We start from the raw sequence: 17,084 nt of genomic DNA, 5'->3' as shown, positions 1-17,084 counted from the left end.
CGATGGTCTTGACCATCGTGACCATCATCCTGGCCACTCGCAATAGCTGTGGGTGTTCACCCACAGCTATGCGAGCGGCCAGGAGGCCGCTTCAAAAAAAACAAACAAAAGTGCCCTGATTCAAAGCGAGCGCTCTTTCAGAGCATCCGGCTCTGAATCAGGGCCTCTGTCCCATCGTATCCGGAGCCGAGCATATGCCCAGTAGCTTTGGCTGTCATTTACAGCAAATGCAGGCCTAGGGGAGGGGTACAATGATTAGCACATGCGGATCTTTCTCCGCTATCTAGGTTCCAGTTCAAAAGCATTTTGAATAATTGCCTGATAGCTCTGGGCTTGCCAGTTGAACATTACGGCACTCATTCATTCAGGATAGGGGCGGCACATGTGTGGCAGAGTCAGGTTGTTCTGAGTCAATTAAACATTTAGGTAAGTGGAAGTCTTCAGTGTTAAAAAGTAATTTAAGAAGTGACAAATTACAGAAGTAATGGCGCTCCCTGCGGGTTTGTTCTTTTCACTTTTGCCCTCCATCTGGGTCACCCAAGTAACTCAGTTTTCCCTTGCCTTGGTTATAAGTTAATGATTATACGTTATTAATGCTTTGTTATAAATTTTCGCATTCACATGTTTTTTGAGAAAACATTGTTGGGTGTGGATTGTAGGACTTTCTTTTGTTTTCTGGTCTAGCAGACACCCTTGTGCCAGATCAGGTCCTTGCAGAATCCGCTGAATTGGGTTGAGGGAGTTTAAGGGGAGCAGTCTTTTGTACCTTCTTTGGCAATCAGAGAGTAAGTGGGGGGCCCCGGATTGTTTAGTGGTACATTTAGGTGATAATGATCTGGGTACTTGTACAGGAGTGGAGTTGATTTTTCCCATTAAACGGAATCTGAAGATAGTTGCTGAACATTGGCCACAAGTTCAGCTCTGTTGGTCAGAGGTCATCCCACGCAGGTTTTGGTGGGGTACGCACAGTGGGCCAGCTATAGATCGGATTAGGAGAAATACTGCAGGTCCAGGTTTGTAGTTGGTTTAAACGGGTGTGTTCCGAGGCACCCGCATCTTCGTTATGATGAGGAGCATTTGTATAGGCCAGATGGGGTTCGCCTGATAGAGGAAGGTTTAGACATATTTGTCACAGCAATTCTGTCTTGTTTGGCATAGAGTGGAAGCGTTTAGGGTCTTGGTGGCATGTCATGGTCAGAGTCCACGTTTGTATGGAGGAAATCAGTGCTCATCGGTGGCTCAATTTAGCGCAGCAGATCTTGGCTAGCATTCCTCCTTTGAGAGAGGCGAGTTGGTCATTACTTTATGAGAGGACCAGGTCTCCATCCTAAGGAGGGACCAGCACTGGGCTAATTAAGAGGAAGTACAAATAACAATACACAGGTAAACCTTGCGCAGAACCTTCAATGGGGAAATCACTAATGGTATGGTGATATATTTGTAACCACCACAGTAGTCAATAGGTCAAGTCTGAAAAATGGATATTACTGTATGTTCATATCAACACACCTTGAGAAAGGCTTTGCTAGCTGAAACGTGTTGGTGACTATTCCGAGGAAGTGCTGTTCCAGACCTCAGCTGAGAGGGTGGATTCCTGAGCCCAGGAGGTACCCGGTTGTAACAACTTTATATGCTTGATGGTGTTAGTATACACCCCAAAGTCTGGTACGCAGCATTATTATTTTAAACACATTGTCAGTGAATAAATTGTATCACACTATTGTGGCCCTCCTTTGTCTCCTTTTTTTCTTTGAGGAACAAGGAGGTACCACGGTGGGTGTGAGGAAATCAACAAGTGACGTGTGCGACGATTTGGGCAGACCAGTTTTATTTTTAAGAAGAGGATTTAGAAGCATGAATTTTATGTTGATATGAACATACAGTAATATCCATTTTTCAGACTTGACCTATTGACTACTGTGGTGGTTACAAATATATCACCATACCATTAGTGATTTCCCCATTGAAGGTTCTGCGCAAGGTTTACCTGTGTATTGTTATTTGTATTTCTTTGGTGTTGGGCATACACCTTTTAAACCTGTTGAAGCATTTCCCTCATATACGTGAAGCGATCGGATTATCAACCCCTTTTTGTTTAATTAAGAGGAAGTGGTACTACCCAGGATGGTTTGCGCACGGGGTGGAAACTCCACCCCATTTTTGGTAAATAAATCCTTATATGGGCTGTGGACCGAGGGAGCACTGCTTTTTTCGCCATCAGGCTTAATTCTAATTCTAATTCATTATTAATAAATTTGGCTGTGACCTCTATTTTGCAATTTATACAGTTGTCGTGTCTTTATTTATTATTTAGTTAAAGCTTAAGAGTGGTGTGAAAATAATAAAACTATAGGTGACTTAAGATTTTGGTGCCCCATAGTTTTGAAAATATATTATGTTATGACATTTCAAAAAAACACAAAAAATATGTAACATGAAATGACAACACTTATCTTATTCTAATTATTTTGTAAGCTTTCAATTTTGCAGAACAAATCCAGATAATCATTAGTGTATCAATCGTCCAGTGCAGTTCCCTCAATTGCTAACAGTACGAAGCTATCCAAACATTTTTGGGATATTGTAGATCATAGTTTAGTTTGAATTACTTTACTTTTTGAAAAATAACATTCTCCAAATGTTATTATAATTGGCAGTGTTAGGAGTACATGAAGAGTCACAGTTACATGTGGACATATATAGATATAATCTATACCTACATACAGTAGATAGTTTAGTATTTTGATAGGAATTTTGGGAGGAAGTGGGGGAGAGAGATATGAGAAAGAGGGGGAGATTGGAAAAAGACCCTGCACTCATCAATGTGATCCAGAATGGATTAAGGTTGCAAAATTTGATAACCTTGTCTTCCATGAAATTTATAGATAGCAACATGTGAGAATGGTCTGATATCCCCCTGGGGAAGTAGTCAACAGCAAGAACTGCAGGATCCAGAGTAAGTGAGGTGGAACTGTAGTCAATGCATGAGAATACATCATGGAAAGAGGATAGACAAGAAAACTAGCAGAACACTGGAAACCTAAACTGCCAAACATCAGTCAGCCCCATATCACTGGCTAGCTTGGTAAAATGTGTCTGCCTAGTGGGAACATTCATCCCACTATACCTTCATCTATTGTATCTAAACTGACAATCATGACATTATTGAAGTCTCCCATACAAATGAATATTGAATCTGGTGATTGAGTCATGTTGGAGACATTTTGGTTAAGAAAATCATTATTGTACATGGGAGCACACTGACCGAGTAGGGCCCCCGCCGCCGCTGCTGTGTGGGAGACCTACTCGCCTAAGCTGTTGCCGGAGACAGCCGGCCCCTGTCATACCAGCTGCCTCTGTAGGATAACCGCTGCCGCTGCTGTGCTCTCTCCTGGCCCCAGCTCACAGAAGGACTGCTCTGGGAGCCGGGAGGGAGCGTCAGGCAGGTAAGTGGACACAGCAGGGAGGGATCTGTTCAGATCCCTCTGCTGTATCGGATGCTGAACGCCACCTCAGAGTGGCGAATAGCATCACTGTCAAGTTCCGAAAAAAATGCTTTTTTGGAACTTGATGAATACCACAATTCCCACATCCCCATACTATAGTATGGGGACTGTGGAAATTATTGATGCACAAATGTAACCAGGAGATATCTGTGATATCTCCTGCGTTACATGTTTGATGAATGGGGCTGACACATAATTTCCACAAAATTAGGTGAAAATCTTAATTTTCACCTGCTTTTGTGAAAATTAAGTGATGATGAATAGGCCCCTCTGTCAGAATCTTAATGTAAATTATTTTAACATTAGGTTATCCTTTTCTATGAGCAAAAAAAATTGTATTTGTAGATCTGAATATTTATTTTAAGGAGGGAACTGTACATTCTAAAAAACCACAGGAAAATGATGGACTCCAAAAGCTATATAGGACCAGTCAACACCACAAACATTGCTTGGACTGCATACCTTATGGATAATTTTTAAAGGTGAAGCGAAACTGCACTGAAAATGAAATACGTGAGACACAAATCTAAGATATGGCAGAGCGCTTCATTAAAAAAAGGTAATGACCCTAAATGTATAAGGACTGACTAAAAATAAAGTCAGAGAAATTGATAGGAATTTATTACTTAAAAAAAAAAAAGAACAAATTCGACAATAAAAATTATAATTTAGAGTGGGCTTTTATTTGTCATTTTAATTCCCATTTTAAAGAGATTGAATCTGTTTTTAGAAAAGATTGGAATACAGTACTATTAAAAAGGACCCAATTATCAGAAAGAAACTACTGACTCGCCCAAAGCCTATTTATAGAAAGCCCCATGTTTTGAAGTTACAGTATGTGAGATTTGGGATTTCATCTCCTTTTTATAAGATATCTATCTCTTTTTATTCTGACGATTTATCTTTTTATTCTGATGATTTTTTTTCTTGTACTAGGCTTTCTATTGTTACTGTATTGTGATATGTCTGATTAAGTTTTTAGTACTATTGCTATTTTTATATTTTATTCTATATTGAACCTGATGAATTATGAGGATTATCTATGAAAGAAGGACATTTGGGAAGCTAATATACCATAAAAAAAAGAAAGAAATTGGCCCATTTCAAAAGAAATATAAGACAGAACGCATTGGAACGCATGTTGAAACACAAACAAGCAACTGCTGCTGACCACAGGAGGAAGTAATTAGTATAGTTACTTCTACTATATAATGGGCATACAGTGGTGCAGTCACCATGCCTCTGCGGAAGGAACAGGAGGTATGAAATGCATTAGGCTGGGGCACTGGACCTCTGGATGCCTGTGGTGCTGGATGTCTCCTACTGACCTGTGAATGCTAACATTGGGTTTTCAGGATCTTAAAGCCTGCTTACTTACTCTACATCATCTGTCCATGTTAGAACTGATAACAGCCTAGAAGCAAGAAGTTCCAGGGGGATTTTCACCCCATTTGGTGATTTATATGCTTTTTCAATTGTTTTTAATGTGAGTGTTCTAGAGTAATAAAGTGTAATTTTTGTTTTAAACAGTATTGCACTATTTTTGTTTTCTGTTTACTATTGAGGAACAACTCATTTATGCATTTGATTTGGTGAAATAATAAGGAGGTGTAAAAATCAATTTCTTACATCCACCTAATTAAGAAAAAGTCCAAGACCGTAACTATTTGGATTGAATGGAAACATTGCAGTAATACCATTGTGTATGGAACTTGCATGATTAAAGGGACCTTTCCTCTAGGCGACCTGAAAGACTGAACGACTAGCGTTCAGACCTTCAGTTTGTCGAGGTGCGGTGCCCGCACTGAACAGCGTTCACTGAATGACATTCAGTGCAGGAGACCGACCTCCTATCTCTGAATATGCTGAACCTGATGATCGTCGTCAGGTTGAAGGGCATGTTCAGTAGATAGTTGGGGTCGGCAAGAACCCAGCGTGCACGCGCATCGCTGCTACTTTCCGGCTATCCATTACATGGCTTTCTGTACGGATCGTGCAAAAATGTGTGTGATGGATAGGCCCCTTAACTATGTATGTCATGGAGGATTTACCTTGATATTTTAACTCTATCTATAAGGTCTGTGTAAAGCCATCTGAGCGCCTTCTATGGAACGTTTATTTTGTTTCAGGATTGCAATAGAAGGCACATATGTTACTTAATAAATTTACCCCCAGATGAAAAGATGGACACCACCACCACCATCATCATAGAATCACATGCTGAAATCCTGGTTACACACATGTGTCGTACTTGCAAATGAAAATGTGGTACCCAGTTACCGTACACACACTCAGGCACAAGGAAGACACAAATGAAATCCATATGACTCTGAATTGCCTGCACTTGCTCTAAGTTGTGTATCCAAGCTCTGATGCATAGACGGTTTATGAAAAATAGTGAAATCCACCCACAGGTGGAATTGTATGCAGCTCTGAACCATACCCACTGTCTACAAATGATTACACAATACTGACACAGGGTTTTAGACAATAAAATATGACATTTTAAAAACAGGCATTGTGCTTGGGTGTGCTCCAATTGTTAATTTTTGTATGTTAATGATATTGAGGTTGGAGCGGTTGTATGTAAATCTTATGTAAGTACTGTATTATAAGGTGTTAAAGGAGGGACATTCATCTGACATCTAATAACAGGATGGTACCTTCTCCATTTTGATCAGGAAACAGTCTATAAAATCCCTTGGGTTATTCCTGTCCAAAGTCTTCATATTGTGTTCCACTCTTTTCCTTATATGATCCGTCATAAATGTATAATTCTTTATGAGTTGCTTATGAGGTCCTGGTATGTAATTCATGAACTCTGAATAGATGTTGTACAACTAAATAAACAAGACACAAACTCAGATTTTTGATAAACTCAGTCATAAAAAACACACGACTACACATACACATGTGAAAACCATCCACATTCCCCACCGCTGCCACCATCCACTTCCACCATAGTCACTTTCCTCCATTTACACCACATGATATACTCAACAACACCAACACTAAGTTGCTACCTAGTTGTTTAAACCACTGTGGTGATGTACAGTAGTTAATATATTGTGGAATTAATCTAACACTTTTTATTATATTAAATATTTAATTATTTCCTCTTTGGTATTGAGGAAGTACATACCAGTCCCCAAGGATTACTCATGATTTTGAAGTTCTCCTGGGCACAATGCATAAGTTTTTGGAAATCTTCATCTTGGTAGTCAAACCGTTCCCCAAACAGGATAGAGCAAATGACATTAGACACAGAGCTGTGTAATTGATGTGTGGGATCTATCAAGGAACCTAAGACATAAATAGCAGTTAAGAAAAAAAATAAAATCAAGGGAAGTCGACCAAGAAATTCATAGACAGTTATATTATGGATATTTTATTAGTGCTAAAGATGGAGTGTATTTTCTGTTTAATATTGTCATTTGAAATAGAATCCTACCATTGAATGACAAAAAAAGATGAAAGAACTGTTGGTCATTGTCCTGGTGGATGGGGTGAACTCCAAATATAAATATCAATTTTATTTTTGAAAAACACAGATTTTCTATTATCTTCCTAAGGATCTGAAGTCACTGCACAATCCACCTGGAATACTAACTACAGTATCTTTGGTGTAGGTTCTTTAACTTCTGCCCTTTCATTTTATGTTGATCACTACTAATTGCTGGACTTTTCAATTAGAATCCTTAACAGAACCTGGCTGGGCTCAGCCTCAGGTTAGAGATGACATAACACTTCTCTCAAGTGTCACCAATAATCTTCAGTACCTATGACTCATGGGTAGTTTGCTGCTTCCAGTGTTGTTTCAACACCATTGATTGGTCTCCTCGACAGCAGAACATCCACACCCGCATTTCCATCTGTGGTGTTTCCTGGCCAGTGTTGTATCTACAATGGTCCAGGGGGGCCCAGCACAGCACACCCTGCACGCATATTATTTTAAACTTACCTGTCCGTGGTCCCGCGGCGGGTCTCAGCATTGCTTAGAACACCGGAAAATGGCAGCCGCGGCCATTTTCCCGGCGTTCTGTGCATGCGCAGTAGACTCCGGGCACACTATAGTGCCCAGAGTCTACTAACGCTCCGGTGGCTGGCCAGCAGCATCAGTCGGCTGCTGGCCACCGCAGAGAGAGGAGAGGGCCACACAGGGAGTGCACACAGGCCCCCTCCTCTGTTAAGATGCCCCTGTTCCAGGCAGAGTACTCATACCAGTTAAGCACCCTGTTGCTTTCACAGTGGCAACCAACTACACTGGGCCATGACCTGGGACCTCAATGAGTAAAGTTCATATTCTCCTGTGAGGATTCCTGGTAAAGTCTGGTGGGATGTCTTAGACTCTGCACTAGAGCAATTTGTTGTGTCAATTTCGCCTGTTTACATTTACAATCTATGTGCATGTGTGTAATCTGATACACTCACTGTCTGGTTTTGAGCTCTAGTATATCTACTCAATGTATTTCATTGCAAGCTATGCACTGTTCCCAAAGTGCCAACACCTATATGCCTCTCATTGCATGAGTCTCCCCACCTGTCTCCACAGAGGGCATGGTCTCAGAATAAGGTGCACCCACATATTGATTCGGATAGGCACCAGTACCTCTCACAGACAATGGCTCTGGGGAAATTGAAGCCCACAGCTTCGGCCTTCTCTTCACGTAAAGAGTGTTTTCGGCCCAAAAGTATTTCTATGGGGAAGGTGATGGCCGTCCATTTTTCAGAAGTTGGAGATCACATGTGTTCCTCATGTGGCCAAGGTGGACATCAACAATGGGCATGTCCACAGATGGATTGCTTTTTCCAGTGTCTTTGCAGCTATAGAGACCTGCCCTCTTTCATCTAGAATACAGGTACATGTGCAAGTTGATAATAGACTAGTTTGATGGTTTGATGGACTCTGGCTCTGCTACTATGCTGATACAAAGGTATTTGTTGTCCCCAGAGTTGTTGTTGCCTCATGAACTAGTCTGCATCTATTGTGTGCATGGAGATGTTCGGAGCTTTCCTGTTGCCATGGTCCCGTTGATATCAGGGGAAAGACTGCCAAACTATGTGTGGTTATGTGTCCTTGGTTACCATCCCATGTACTTATATGTCGTGACTGGCTTCACTTCATGGCTCTTGTTCTCCCGGAAGAACAGGTGCCTGCAGCAACCCTTGGAGATACATTTCCCTTCTCCTCTGATTTGTTTCTGTCTTGGGTAAAGGCTCCTAAATCTAAGCAATAAAGGAGAAGGGATCACAGAGAATGGCTTGCTCATGATGTTTTGTTGGGAAAAAATGTCTCTTTCCATAATGCTATTACTCGCAATGTGCCTGTAAATGCCGATGTTCCTGTTCATGTCAATGTATCTGATAATTCTAATGAACCTGTAATTACTAATGTGCCTATGCATGCTGATGTCCATGGTAATGCTGAGAGTTCTAGGTACATTGTGTCTAACAACCCGCCTATTCCATGTAGCACGGGGAATAATGCTGAGGTTCAATTAAGTAGAATTAATGAAAAGGTAATAACACTTAACTTAGCCTGATTTAAGAATAGCCCAACAGGAAGATCCTGCTTTAAAAAGGGCCTTTGAACAGGTTCTTTCAGTGGATGGTGTTCTATTATCATATGTAACATAAGTAAAATATCCCCATTTTGTGTTGCTTAGAGAGGTTTTATATCAACTAGACAAGCACAAACAAATGGGGGAGGTGATATGATAATTGGTGGTCCCAGGCCCTTTCACAAAACAGGTTCTGGTTTTAACCCATGCAGTTCCTTGGGCTGGTCATTTAGGATGGGATAAGATGGTGGAGAGAATATCCTCCTGGTTCTATTGGCCAGGTGTTTATGCTGAGGTCTTGCGGTTCTGTTCCATTTGTTCAGAGTGTCAAAAGATAACAATAAACTGACCACCCCTGCCCACCTGATCCCACTTCTGATTGTAGGGGTCCCCTTTTTAAATGCACAGGAGGCTCCAAAGCTTCTCTATAACCGTAATGCCTGAACTCGAGTTTTTTCACCTTGGGATAAAGTATTTTTGTTGTTACCTACTCAGGGAAGTAAATTACTAGCAAAGTGGTCATTTGAAGTAATTAGAAAGGTTGGCAAAGTAAAGTATAAAGTCTCTCAACCTGACTCCCGAAGAGGGAGGCGGATTTACCATGTTTACCTTTTAAAAGCATGGAAGGATCAAGAGGTGTATTTTGTAGACCCTGGTAATGGCCATAGGGAGCTTGGTCAACAGATTCCTCAGTCCAATGGGGTCTCTCCATTCCTTGAACCTTTGAATTCATACAAGTTGAATCCTTCTTTGGGGAACCTTATAAAATAATTCTCAGATGTTTTTTCTGATAAACCATTGTGGACCAATTTAGTCTTACGTGACATTATAACCCCAAACCTGGCATAGTAGTTCAACAAAGACTGTATAGGCTTCCAAGGGAAACACAAGTGCACGTAATCAAGAAAATACAAGAAATGTTGAAGTTAGAGGTAATTGAGGAGTCATCTAGTGACTGATGTAGCCCCATTGTTTTGATCCCAAAGCCAGATGGTTCTACAAGATTCTGCAAAGGCTTCCCGCAAAGTTAATGCAGTGTCCAAATTTCATGCCAAATTTCTACCCTTGATCTTACGAAGGGATATTGGCAAATTGAGATGAAAGAGGAAGCTAGAAAGAAAACTGATTATTCTACTCCGCTGGGCTTCTTTCAGTGGAAAACAAAGAATTTTGGCTTGCATGGTGCACCGGCCTCTTTTAAGATGGTAATGGAGCAGGTGCTTCGTCCTCATCAGAGTTATGCTAAAGCATCCTTGGATGATATTGTCATAAATAGTCTGCAGTTAATAAGCTTAGGGCTGTTCTTCAGTTTTGAAAGAGACAGGTTTAACTGATAATTTGAAGAAATGTGTTCTAACTAAAAATGAAACCAAGTACTTAGGGTATGTGGTGGGCAGTGGGTGTCTGAAGCCCCTTGTAAGTAAGGTACAGGCACTAACTGATGCCCCAGTTCTAACTACCAAGAAAGAGTTAAGGTCCTTCTTGGGTTTAGCAGACTATTACAAGAGATTTTTGCCTCAATTTTCTACCTTAGTGTCTCCCTTAACAGATCGTTTGAAAAATTCTGCTCCAAAGAAACATGAGTGGTCTAGGGACTGTCAGTCTGTGTTTACCAAAATGAAACAGCTTTTGTGTAAAGGCCCGGTTTTAAAGTCTCCAGATTTTACCAAGCCTTTTGTCATACAAACAGACACCTCAGATGTGGGCATGGCGGCAGTGTTGTGTCAGGAGTTTGATGGCATTGAACACCCGATTCTATATCTAAGTAGAAAGTTGTTCCCATGAGAGACTATGTATTCTGTAATAGTAAAAGAATGCCTCACTATAAAATGGGCTCTTGAGTCATTGAGATATTATCTTTGTGGGGCCAGGTTTACTGTGGTTACTGATCATGCACTGTTAATATGGTTACAGGCTACATTGACCTATATCAGAGAAGAACAGAGATGTGACTGTGGTTCTATGCATGAATGTGATATTCTTACATAGTGGCTAATCACAGACAAAGGATTGACTGACCATATTGAACTGTTTGTGCACACTGAACTATTTGAACATAGGGCTTCATTCAGAGCCGCTCGATAAGATGCATACTGTCGATGTGTATGCAAATTGCTTAGGCAGTGCAATGCATTAGCACGCCCAGAATTTCTTAGAGAGCGATCACATAGTGTATGCAGACACCCACCAGCCTGTCTTAAGACGCCCACTTGTGCACGTCATGTCCAGGAATTGTATGCAACCATTGGTACATCGGGTAACATCGGATGCGATTGCAGTGCTTGAGGTTGACCATACCCTGCCGCAAGCACTGCGAGCACTTCAGTGTAAAAACAAGCCGGGTGATGTGTACTATGATACTGTCTTTTAATTATGCACACCTATAAAACGCCGTTGAGATGCTCAGGCACGCCTGTGTTTGCACCTCCACTTCCACCGTTTTTAATGGCCAGCCCCTGTTACCACCTACAAATGGCTTCCCCTGTCACTCATTCTGCTGGGCTGTGTATGCGCAGCAAATGATTACATTGTGGACTTTCGCTAAGGTATGCACACTGCGATGCATACACATTGCATACCATCGGCAGCAGCGAGAGTATGAATCTTAGAGAGCGGTTCTGATTCAGGCCCATAATGTTATCTCTTGTTGCATAGATATCCCTCAATTGTGTAGTAATATATATTTGCTGAGTATGCTATCAATGTGGATAACGATTACCATATTTCCACTAAATATGACCATTATGCTATCTGTTTTGATGGCTTACTAATCCATGGTTTGAAAAACAAATTTCTCTTCACCCACACTATATATAATAAAAAAACATAAATGTGAATTGAACCAGATGAGAATTGAGCTGTCACTGTCATAGTCCTGCTTTGAATTCGGTTTACTTACTTCCACCACTAGTGGCTACTATGAAGTTGAACTGTACTTGGGATCTGCTTTCAGTAATTCTACCACCAGTGGCCACTATGTTTAGCTGTTACTAGTCTCAGTAATCATGTAGCTCATGTATTAATGATATTCCTTTAAATAGAGGTGTGTTGGAGACAGAGGGCCTGATTCAGAGCCGCTCGTAAGCGGCCGCTCGTTCTCTCCGAGCGATGTTCGCACATCTGCGCATTCATATGGGTTGTAATGCGCATGCGCCAACCAGTCAGTGCGGTCAGAAATCGTGTGCTCGCAAAATAGTGAATGCCTGCTAATTTGAGTGACAGGATGAGGCGTTTGTGGGTGGTAACAGGGGAAGGTGCTTGAAAACGGGGAGTGGAGATCCGAGCGCAGGCGTGCCAAACGGTCAAAACGGGCGTTTTAAGGGTGTGCATAATTAACAAAGCAGCGTCATCGACCACGTCACTTGGTTGTCTTTTAGCCTGAACTGCTCGCATGATTGCGGTAGGAAAATGCTACCACAAGAATAGCGAGCAGTTCATACGCCTTTCGATGTACTCGATTAATCTAATAAATAGCGGAGATGACGTATGATGCGAGCGGCCAGGAGGCGTCTTTACAAAATAGCGAGCGCATGCTTCGTTCGCTCGTTCAGACATGCTCTGACCAGAGCGCTCGCTCTGAATCAGGGCCCTCCTCCATGAAAATGGAGCTGCCTCCTGGCCGCTCGTATAGCTGTGGGTGACCGCCCACAGCATATGCGAGCGGCCAAAAAGATGGTCGCGATGGTCTTGACCATCGCGACCATCGGACTTGCGATGGAGACCCTGCGGTAGGGTCTCCCTGCCACAAGCCCTGGAGTGATTTTGGCTCTATCAGAGCCAAAATCACTCCCACTGACATCACTAGTGATGTCAGTAGGGCCGGCTTGAGACGGTAGGCGTTCCCATGGGAACGCCTCCGTCTGGCAGGCACGCCCCAGGCACGCCCACCAAAGGGGGCGTGCTGTCAATCAACATCGACAGCACGCCCCTTTGGTGCGAGACCTGGAGCGATGGAAAGCCCGTCGCTTCCCGGGTCTCGCGCATGCGCACGACGGAGCTCCCTCCGTCGTGCGCATGCGCAGTGGGGAACATCGACCCGCTTGCGAGCATACTGCTCGCGAGTGGGTCTGAATGACCCCCATAGAGGCGTCAACAGACCGCAAAGAGCGAGCACTCTATTTAAATATCCGGCCCCTTTTTCAGAACGACCGTCCACAAATAGCGTCCGGCTCTGAATCAGGCCCAGTGTTTCCACTTTTGGGTTTTACTTCCCGTTTCTTTCCTGATTTGTAGAAGTGTTTGCTCTAATGGATTTATTTTACGTTTTTCCTGGGGTTTTGGCAATGGTAAAGTACAGTATTCTGTTATCACCTTTTAGATTTTTTTTCTTGGTCAGATAGAATTACCTTTTTAGCTTTTAATAGTTTTTTTCATTGCAGCCAGATTCGTCAACTCTCTTGTTATGTAATTGCTACAACATTTTATTTAAAAATATGTGCCAGGAAATCAGGACAAAAACTGGTATATACCAGAAAATCGGAACATATGAAAGTGGAAATACTGGTGGGAGAGCCACCTTATATTTATCACTATTTTTGCCTTGTGGACTTTTTGCACTTAAGTCCCCCATACACCTTCAATTAATTGAGCTAATTTCCCAATCCCCAAAAAGTGGGGTTGGGACATCAGTGAAATCTAAAATGTTGGATTTCCCTGATTTCCAATCCTGACCAAAATATGATCGAGATCAGCAAATCGGGATCACTGGTCGGCACTTTCGACCAGTGGATCAGTGGTACCTGATCCAATCGGCGAAACGATGAAATGGCTGCCAGATGTATGAGGACCTTTAGAGTCTGTATTTCAGAGGAACCTGCCTATTGGATTCTGCATTCACATCTGATTCCAGAAAGCAATGCTGAAAATTTCTTTAATGTATTGCTGGGAAGTCTTGTGTGTTTGTGATTAATTCATTATGTTTTAGCGAGCAATACCATACTTTTACCATTGCTCAGCAATAATAACTTTTGACCTTGGCTATCTCTGGTTAAAAGTAGGGGTGAGCGGGTTCGGATTTCTGAAATCCGAACCCCCCCGAGCCCCCCCGATCTGAGGCCGATCCGAGTCAGGCTCGACTTTTCCCGCCTGACTCGGATCGGAAATCGAGGCAAAACGTCATCATCCCGCCTTCCGGGTCTCGCAGGTTTTGGATCCTATATAAGGTACCCGTGTCGGCGCCATTTTCTCACTCGGCTGTGGACAGTGAAGAGGGAGGGTGGGAGTTAGGGCTGGCTGGGCTGTGTAGTGTAGTGTAGTGCAGAGTAGTGTTGTGCTGTGCTGCGCTGTGCTGCTGTTGTCCATAGGGGCTGTGTCCACTACTTCAAAGTCCATAGGGGCTGGCTGTGTTGTGCTGTGCTGCTGTTGTTAATAGGGGCTGTGTCCACTACTTCAAAGTCCATAGGGGCTGGCTGGACTGTGTTGTGCAGTCAGTTGTCCACAGGGGCTGTGTCCACTCCAAAGTCCTGTGCAGTGTCCCAGTCCTAAATGGGTGCTGTAGTGTTGTCCAGGGGGTGCTCTGTCCATCAGGGGTGCTCCCCCCAAGTGCTAAAAAAAAAAATATTTTTTCTGTGTTTGTGAATTGTGTGCGCAGTAGCCGCACATGCAAAAACAAAGTAGTGCCAAGCGTGCGCCTGTGTCATAAGTAAAGGGCCGGCTGGCTTGACCGTTAAAGGGTGCTTTAACCCCCAAAGTACACTCCAAACCAAATAAAAAAATATTTTCTGTGTTTGTGAATTGTGTGCGCAGTAGCCGCACGTGCATCAACAAAGAAGTGCCAAGCATGCGCCTGTGTCATAAGTAAAGGGCCGGCTGGCTTGACCGTTAAAGGGTGCTGTAACCCCCAAAGTACACTCCAAACCAAATAAAAAAATATTTTCTGTGTTTGTGAATTGTGTGCGCAGTAGCCGCACGTGCATCAACAAAGAAGTGCCAAGCATGCGCCTGTGTCATAAGTAAAGGGCCGGCTGGCTTGACCGTTAAAGGGTGCTGTAACCCCCAAAGTACACTCCAAACCAAATAAAAAAATATTTTCTGTGTTTGTGAATTGTGTGCCCTGTGGCTGCACGTGCATCAACAAAGGAGCAGCGCCAAGCGTGCGCCTGTGTCCCATAAGTAAAGAGCCGGCTGGCTCATTTCTTAAAGGGTAGTGTAACCCACAAAGTGCACTACTCTCCAGCAAAAATAAAAAAATATTTTCTGTGTTTGTGTGCGCCTTAGCTGAACGCTCTGACCAGAGCGCTCGCTCTGAATCAGGGCCCTCCTCCATGAAAATGGAGCTGCCTCCTGGCCGCTCGTATAGCTGTGGGTGACCGCCCACAGCATATGCGAGCGGCCAAAAAGATGGTCGCGATGGTCTTGACCATCGCGACCATCGGACTTGCGACGGAGACCCTGCAGTAGGGTCTCCCTGCCACAAGCCCTGGAGTGATTTTGGCTCTATCAGAGCCAAAATCACTCCCACTGACATCACTAGTGATGTCAGTAGGGCCGGCTTGAGATGGTAGGCGTTCCCATGGGAACGCCTCCGTCTGGCAGGCACGCCCACCAAATGGGGCATGCTGTCAATCAACATCGACAGCACGCCCCTTTGGTGCGAGACCTGGAGCGATGGAAAGCCCGTCGCTTCCCGGGTCTCGCGCATGCGCACGACGGAGCTCCCTCCGCCGTGCGCATGCGCAGTGGGGAACATCGACCCGCTTGCGAGCATACTGCTCGCGAGTGGGTCTGAATGACCCCCATAGAGGCGTCAACAGACCGCAAAGAGCGAGCACTCTATTTAAATATCCGGCCCCTTTTTCAGAACGACCGTCCACAAATAGCGTCCGGCTCTGAATCAGGCCCAGTGTTTCCACTTTTGGGTTTTACTTCCCGTTTCTTTCCTGATTTGTAGAAGTGTTTGCTCTAATGGATTTATTTTACGTTTTTCCTGGGGTTTTGGCAATGGTAAAGTACAGTATTCTGTTATCACCTTTTAGATTTTTTTTCTTGGTCAGATAGAATTACCTTTTTAGCTTTTAATAGTTTTTTTCATTGCAGCCAGATTCGTCAACTCTCTTGTTATGTAATTGCTACAACATTTTATTTAAAAATATGTGCCAGGAAATCAGGACAAAAACTGGTATATACCAGAAAATCGGAACATATGAAAGTGGAAATACTGGTGGGAGAGCCACCTTATATTTATCACTATTTTTGCCTTGTGGACTTTTTGCACTTAAGTCCCCCATACACCTTCAATTAATTGAGCTAATTTCCCAATCCCCAAAAAGTGGGGTTGGGACATCAGTGAAATCTAAAATGTTGGATTTCCCTGATTTCCAATCCTGACCAAAATATGATCGAGATCAGCAAATCGGGATCACTGGTCGGCACTTTCGACCAGTGGATCAGTGGTACCTGATCCAATCGGCGAAACGATGAAATGGCTGCCAGATGTATGAGGACCTTTAGAGTCTGTATTTCAGAGGAACCTGCCTATTGGATTCTGCATTCACATCTGATTCCAGAAAGCAATGCTGAAAATTTCTTTAATGTATTGCTGGGAAGTCTTGTGTGTTTGTGATTAATTCATTATGTTTTAGCGAGCAATACCATACTTTTACCATTGCTCAGCAATAATAACTTTTGACCTTGGCTATCTCTGGTTAAAAGTAGGGGTGAGCGGGTTCGGATTTCTGAAATCCGAGCCCCCCCGATCTGAGGCCGATCCGAGTCAGGCTCGACTTTTCCCGCCTGACTCGGATCGGAAATCGAGGCAAAACGTCATCATCCCGCCTTCCGGGTCTCGCAGGTTTTGGATCCTATATAAGGTACCCGTGTCGGCGCCATTTTCTCACTCGGCTGTGGACAGTGAAGAGGGAGGGTGGGAGTTAGGGCTGGCTGGGCTGTGTAGTGTAGTGTAGTGCAGAGTAGTGTTGTGCTGTGCTGCGCTGTGCTGCTGTTGTCCATAGGGGCTGTGTCCACTACTTCAAAGTCCATAGGGGCTGGCTGTGTTGTGCTGTGCTGCTGTTGTTAATAG

At 43.3% G+C, this 17,084-nt stretch overlaps 1 protein-coding gene across 3 annotated transcripts in view; it reads right to left on the bottom strand.

Moving 5' to 3' along the window:
• LOC148502821 (cytochrome P450 2F2-like) overlaps positions 1-17,084 on the bottom strand; it is a 96,337-nt gene that overhangs the window by 27,157 nt on the left and 52,096 nt on the right. For all 3 annotated transcript variants that reach the window (XM_088449263.1, XM_088449264.1, XM_088449265.1), the window contains exons 5-6: positions 6,649-6,809; positions 6,170-6,346 (exon numbers count right to left, since the gene is read on the bottom strand). In XM_088449263.1, coding sequence (XP_088305389.1) covers positions 6,170-6,346; positions 6,649-6,809 — 338 coding nt within the window. The remainder of the gene's footprint in view (positions 1-6,169; positions 6,347-6,648; positions 6,810-17,084) is intronic.

This window comes from Taudactylus pleione, unplaced genomic scaffold (genome assembly GCF_031769625.1).
Source record: "Taudactylus pleione unplaced genomic scaffold, aTauple2 ptg000481l, whole genome shotgun sequence".
Taxonomy (NCBI): Eukaryota; Metazoa; Chordata; class Amphibia; order Anura; family Myobatrachidae; genus Taudactylus; species Taudactylus pleione.
This window is presented reverse-complemented; position numbering and strand designations above follow the sequence as displayed.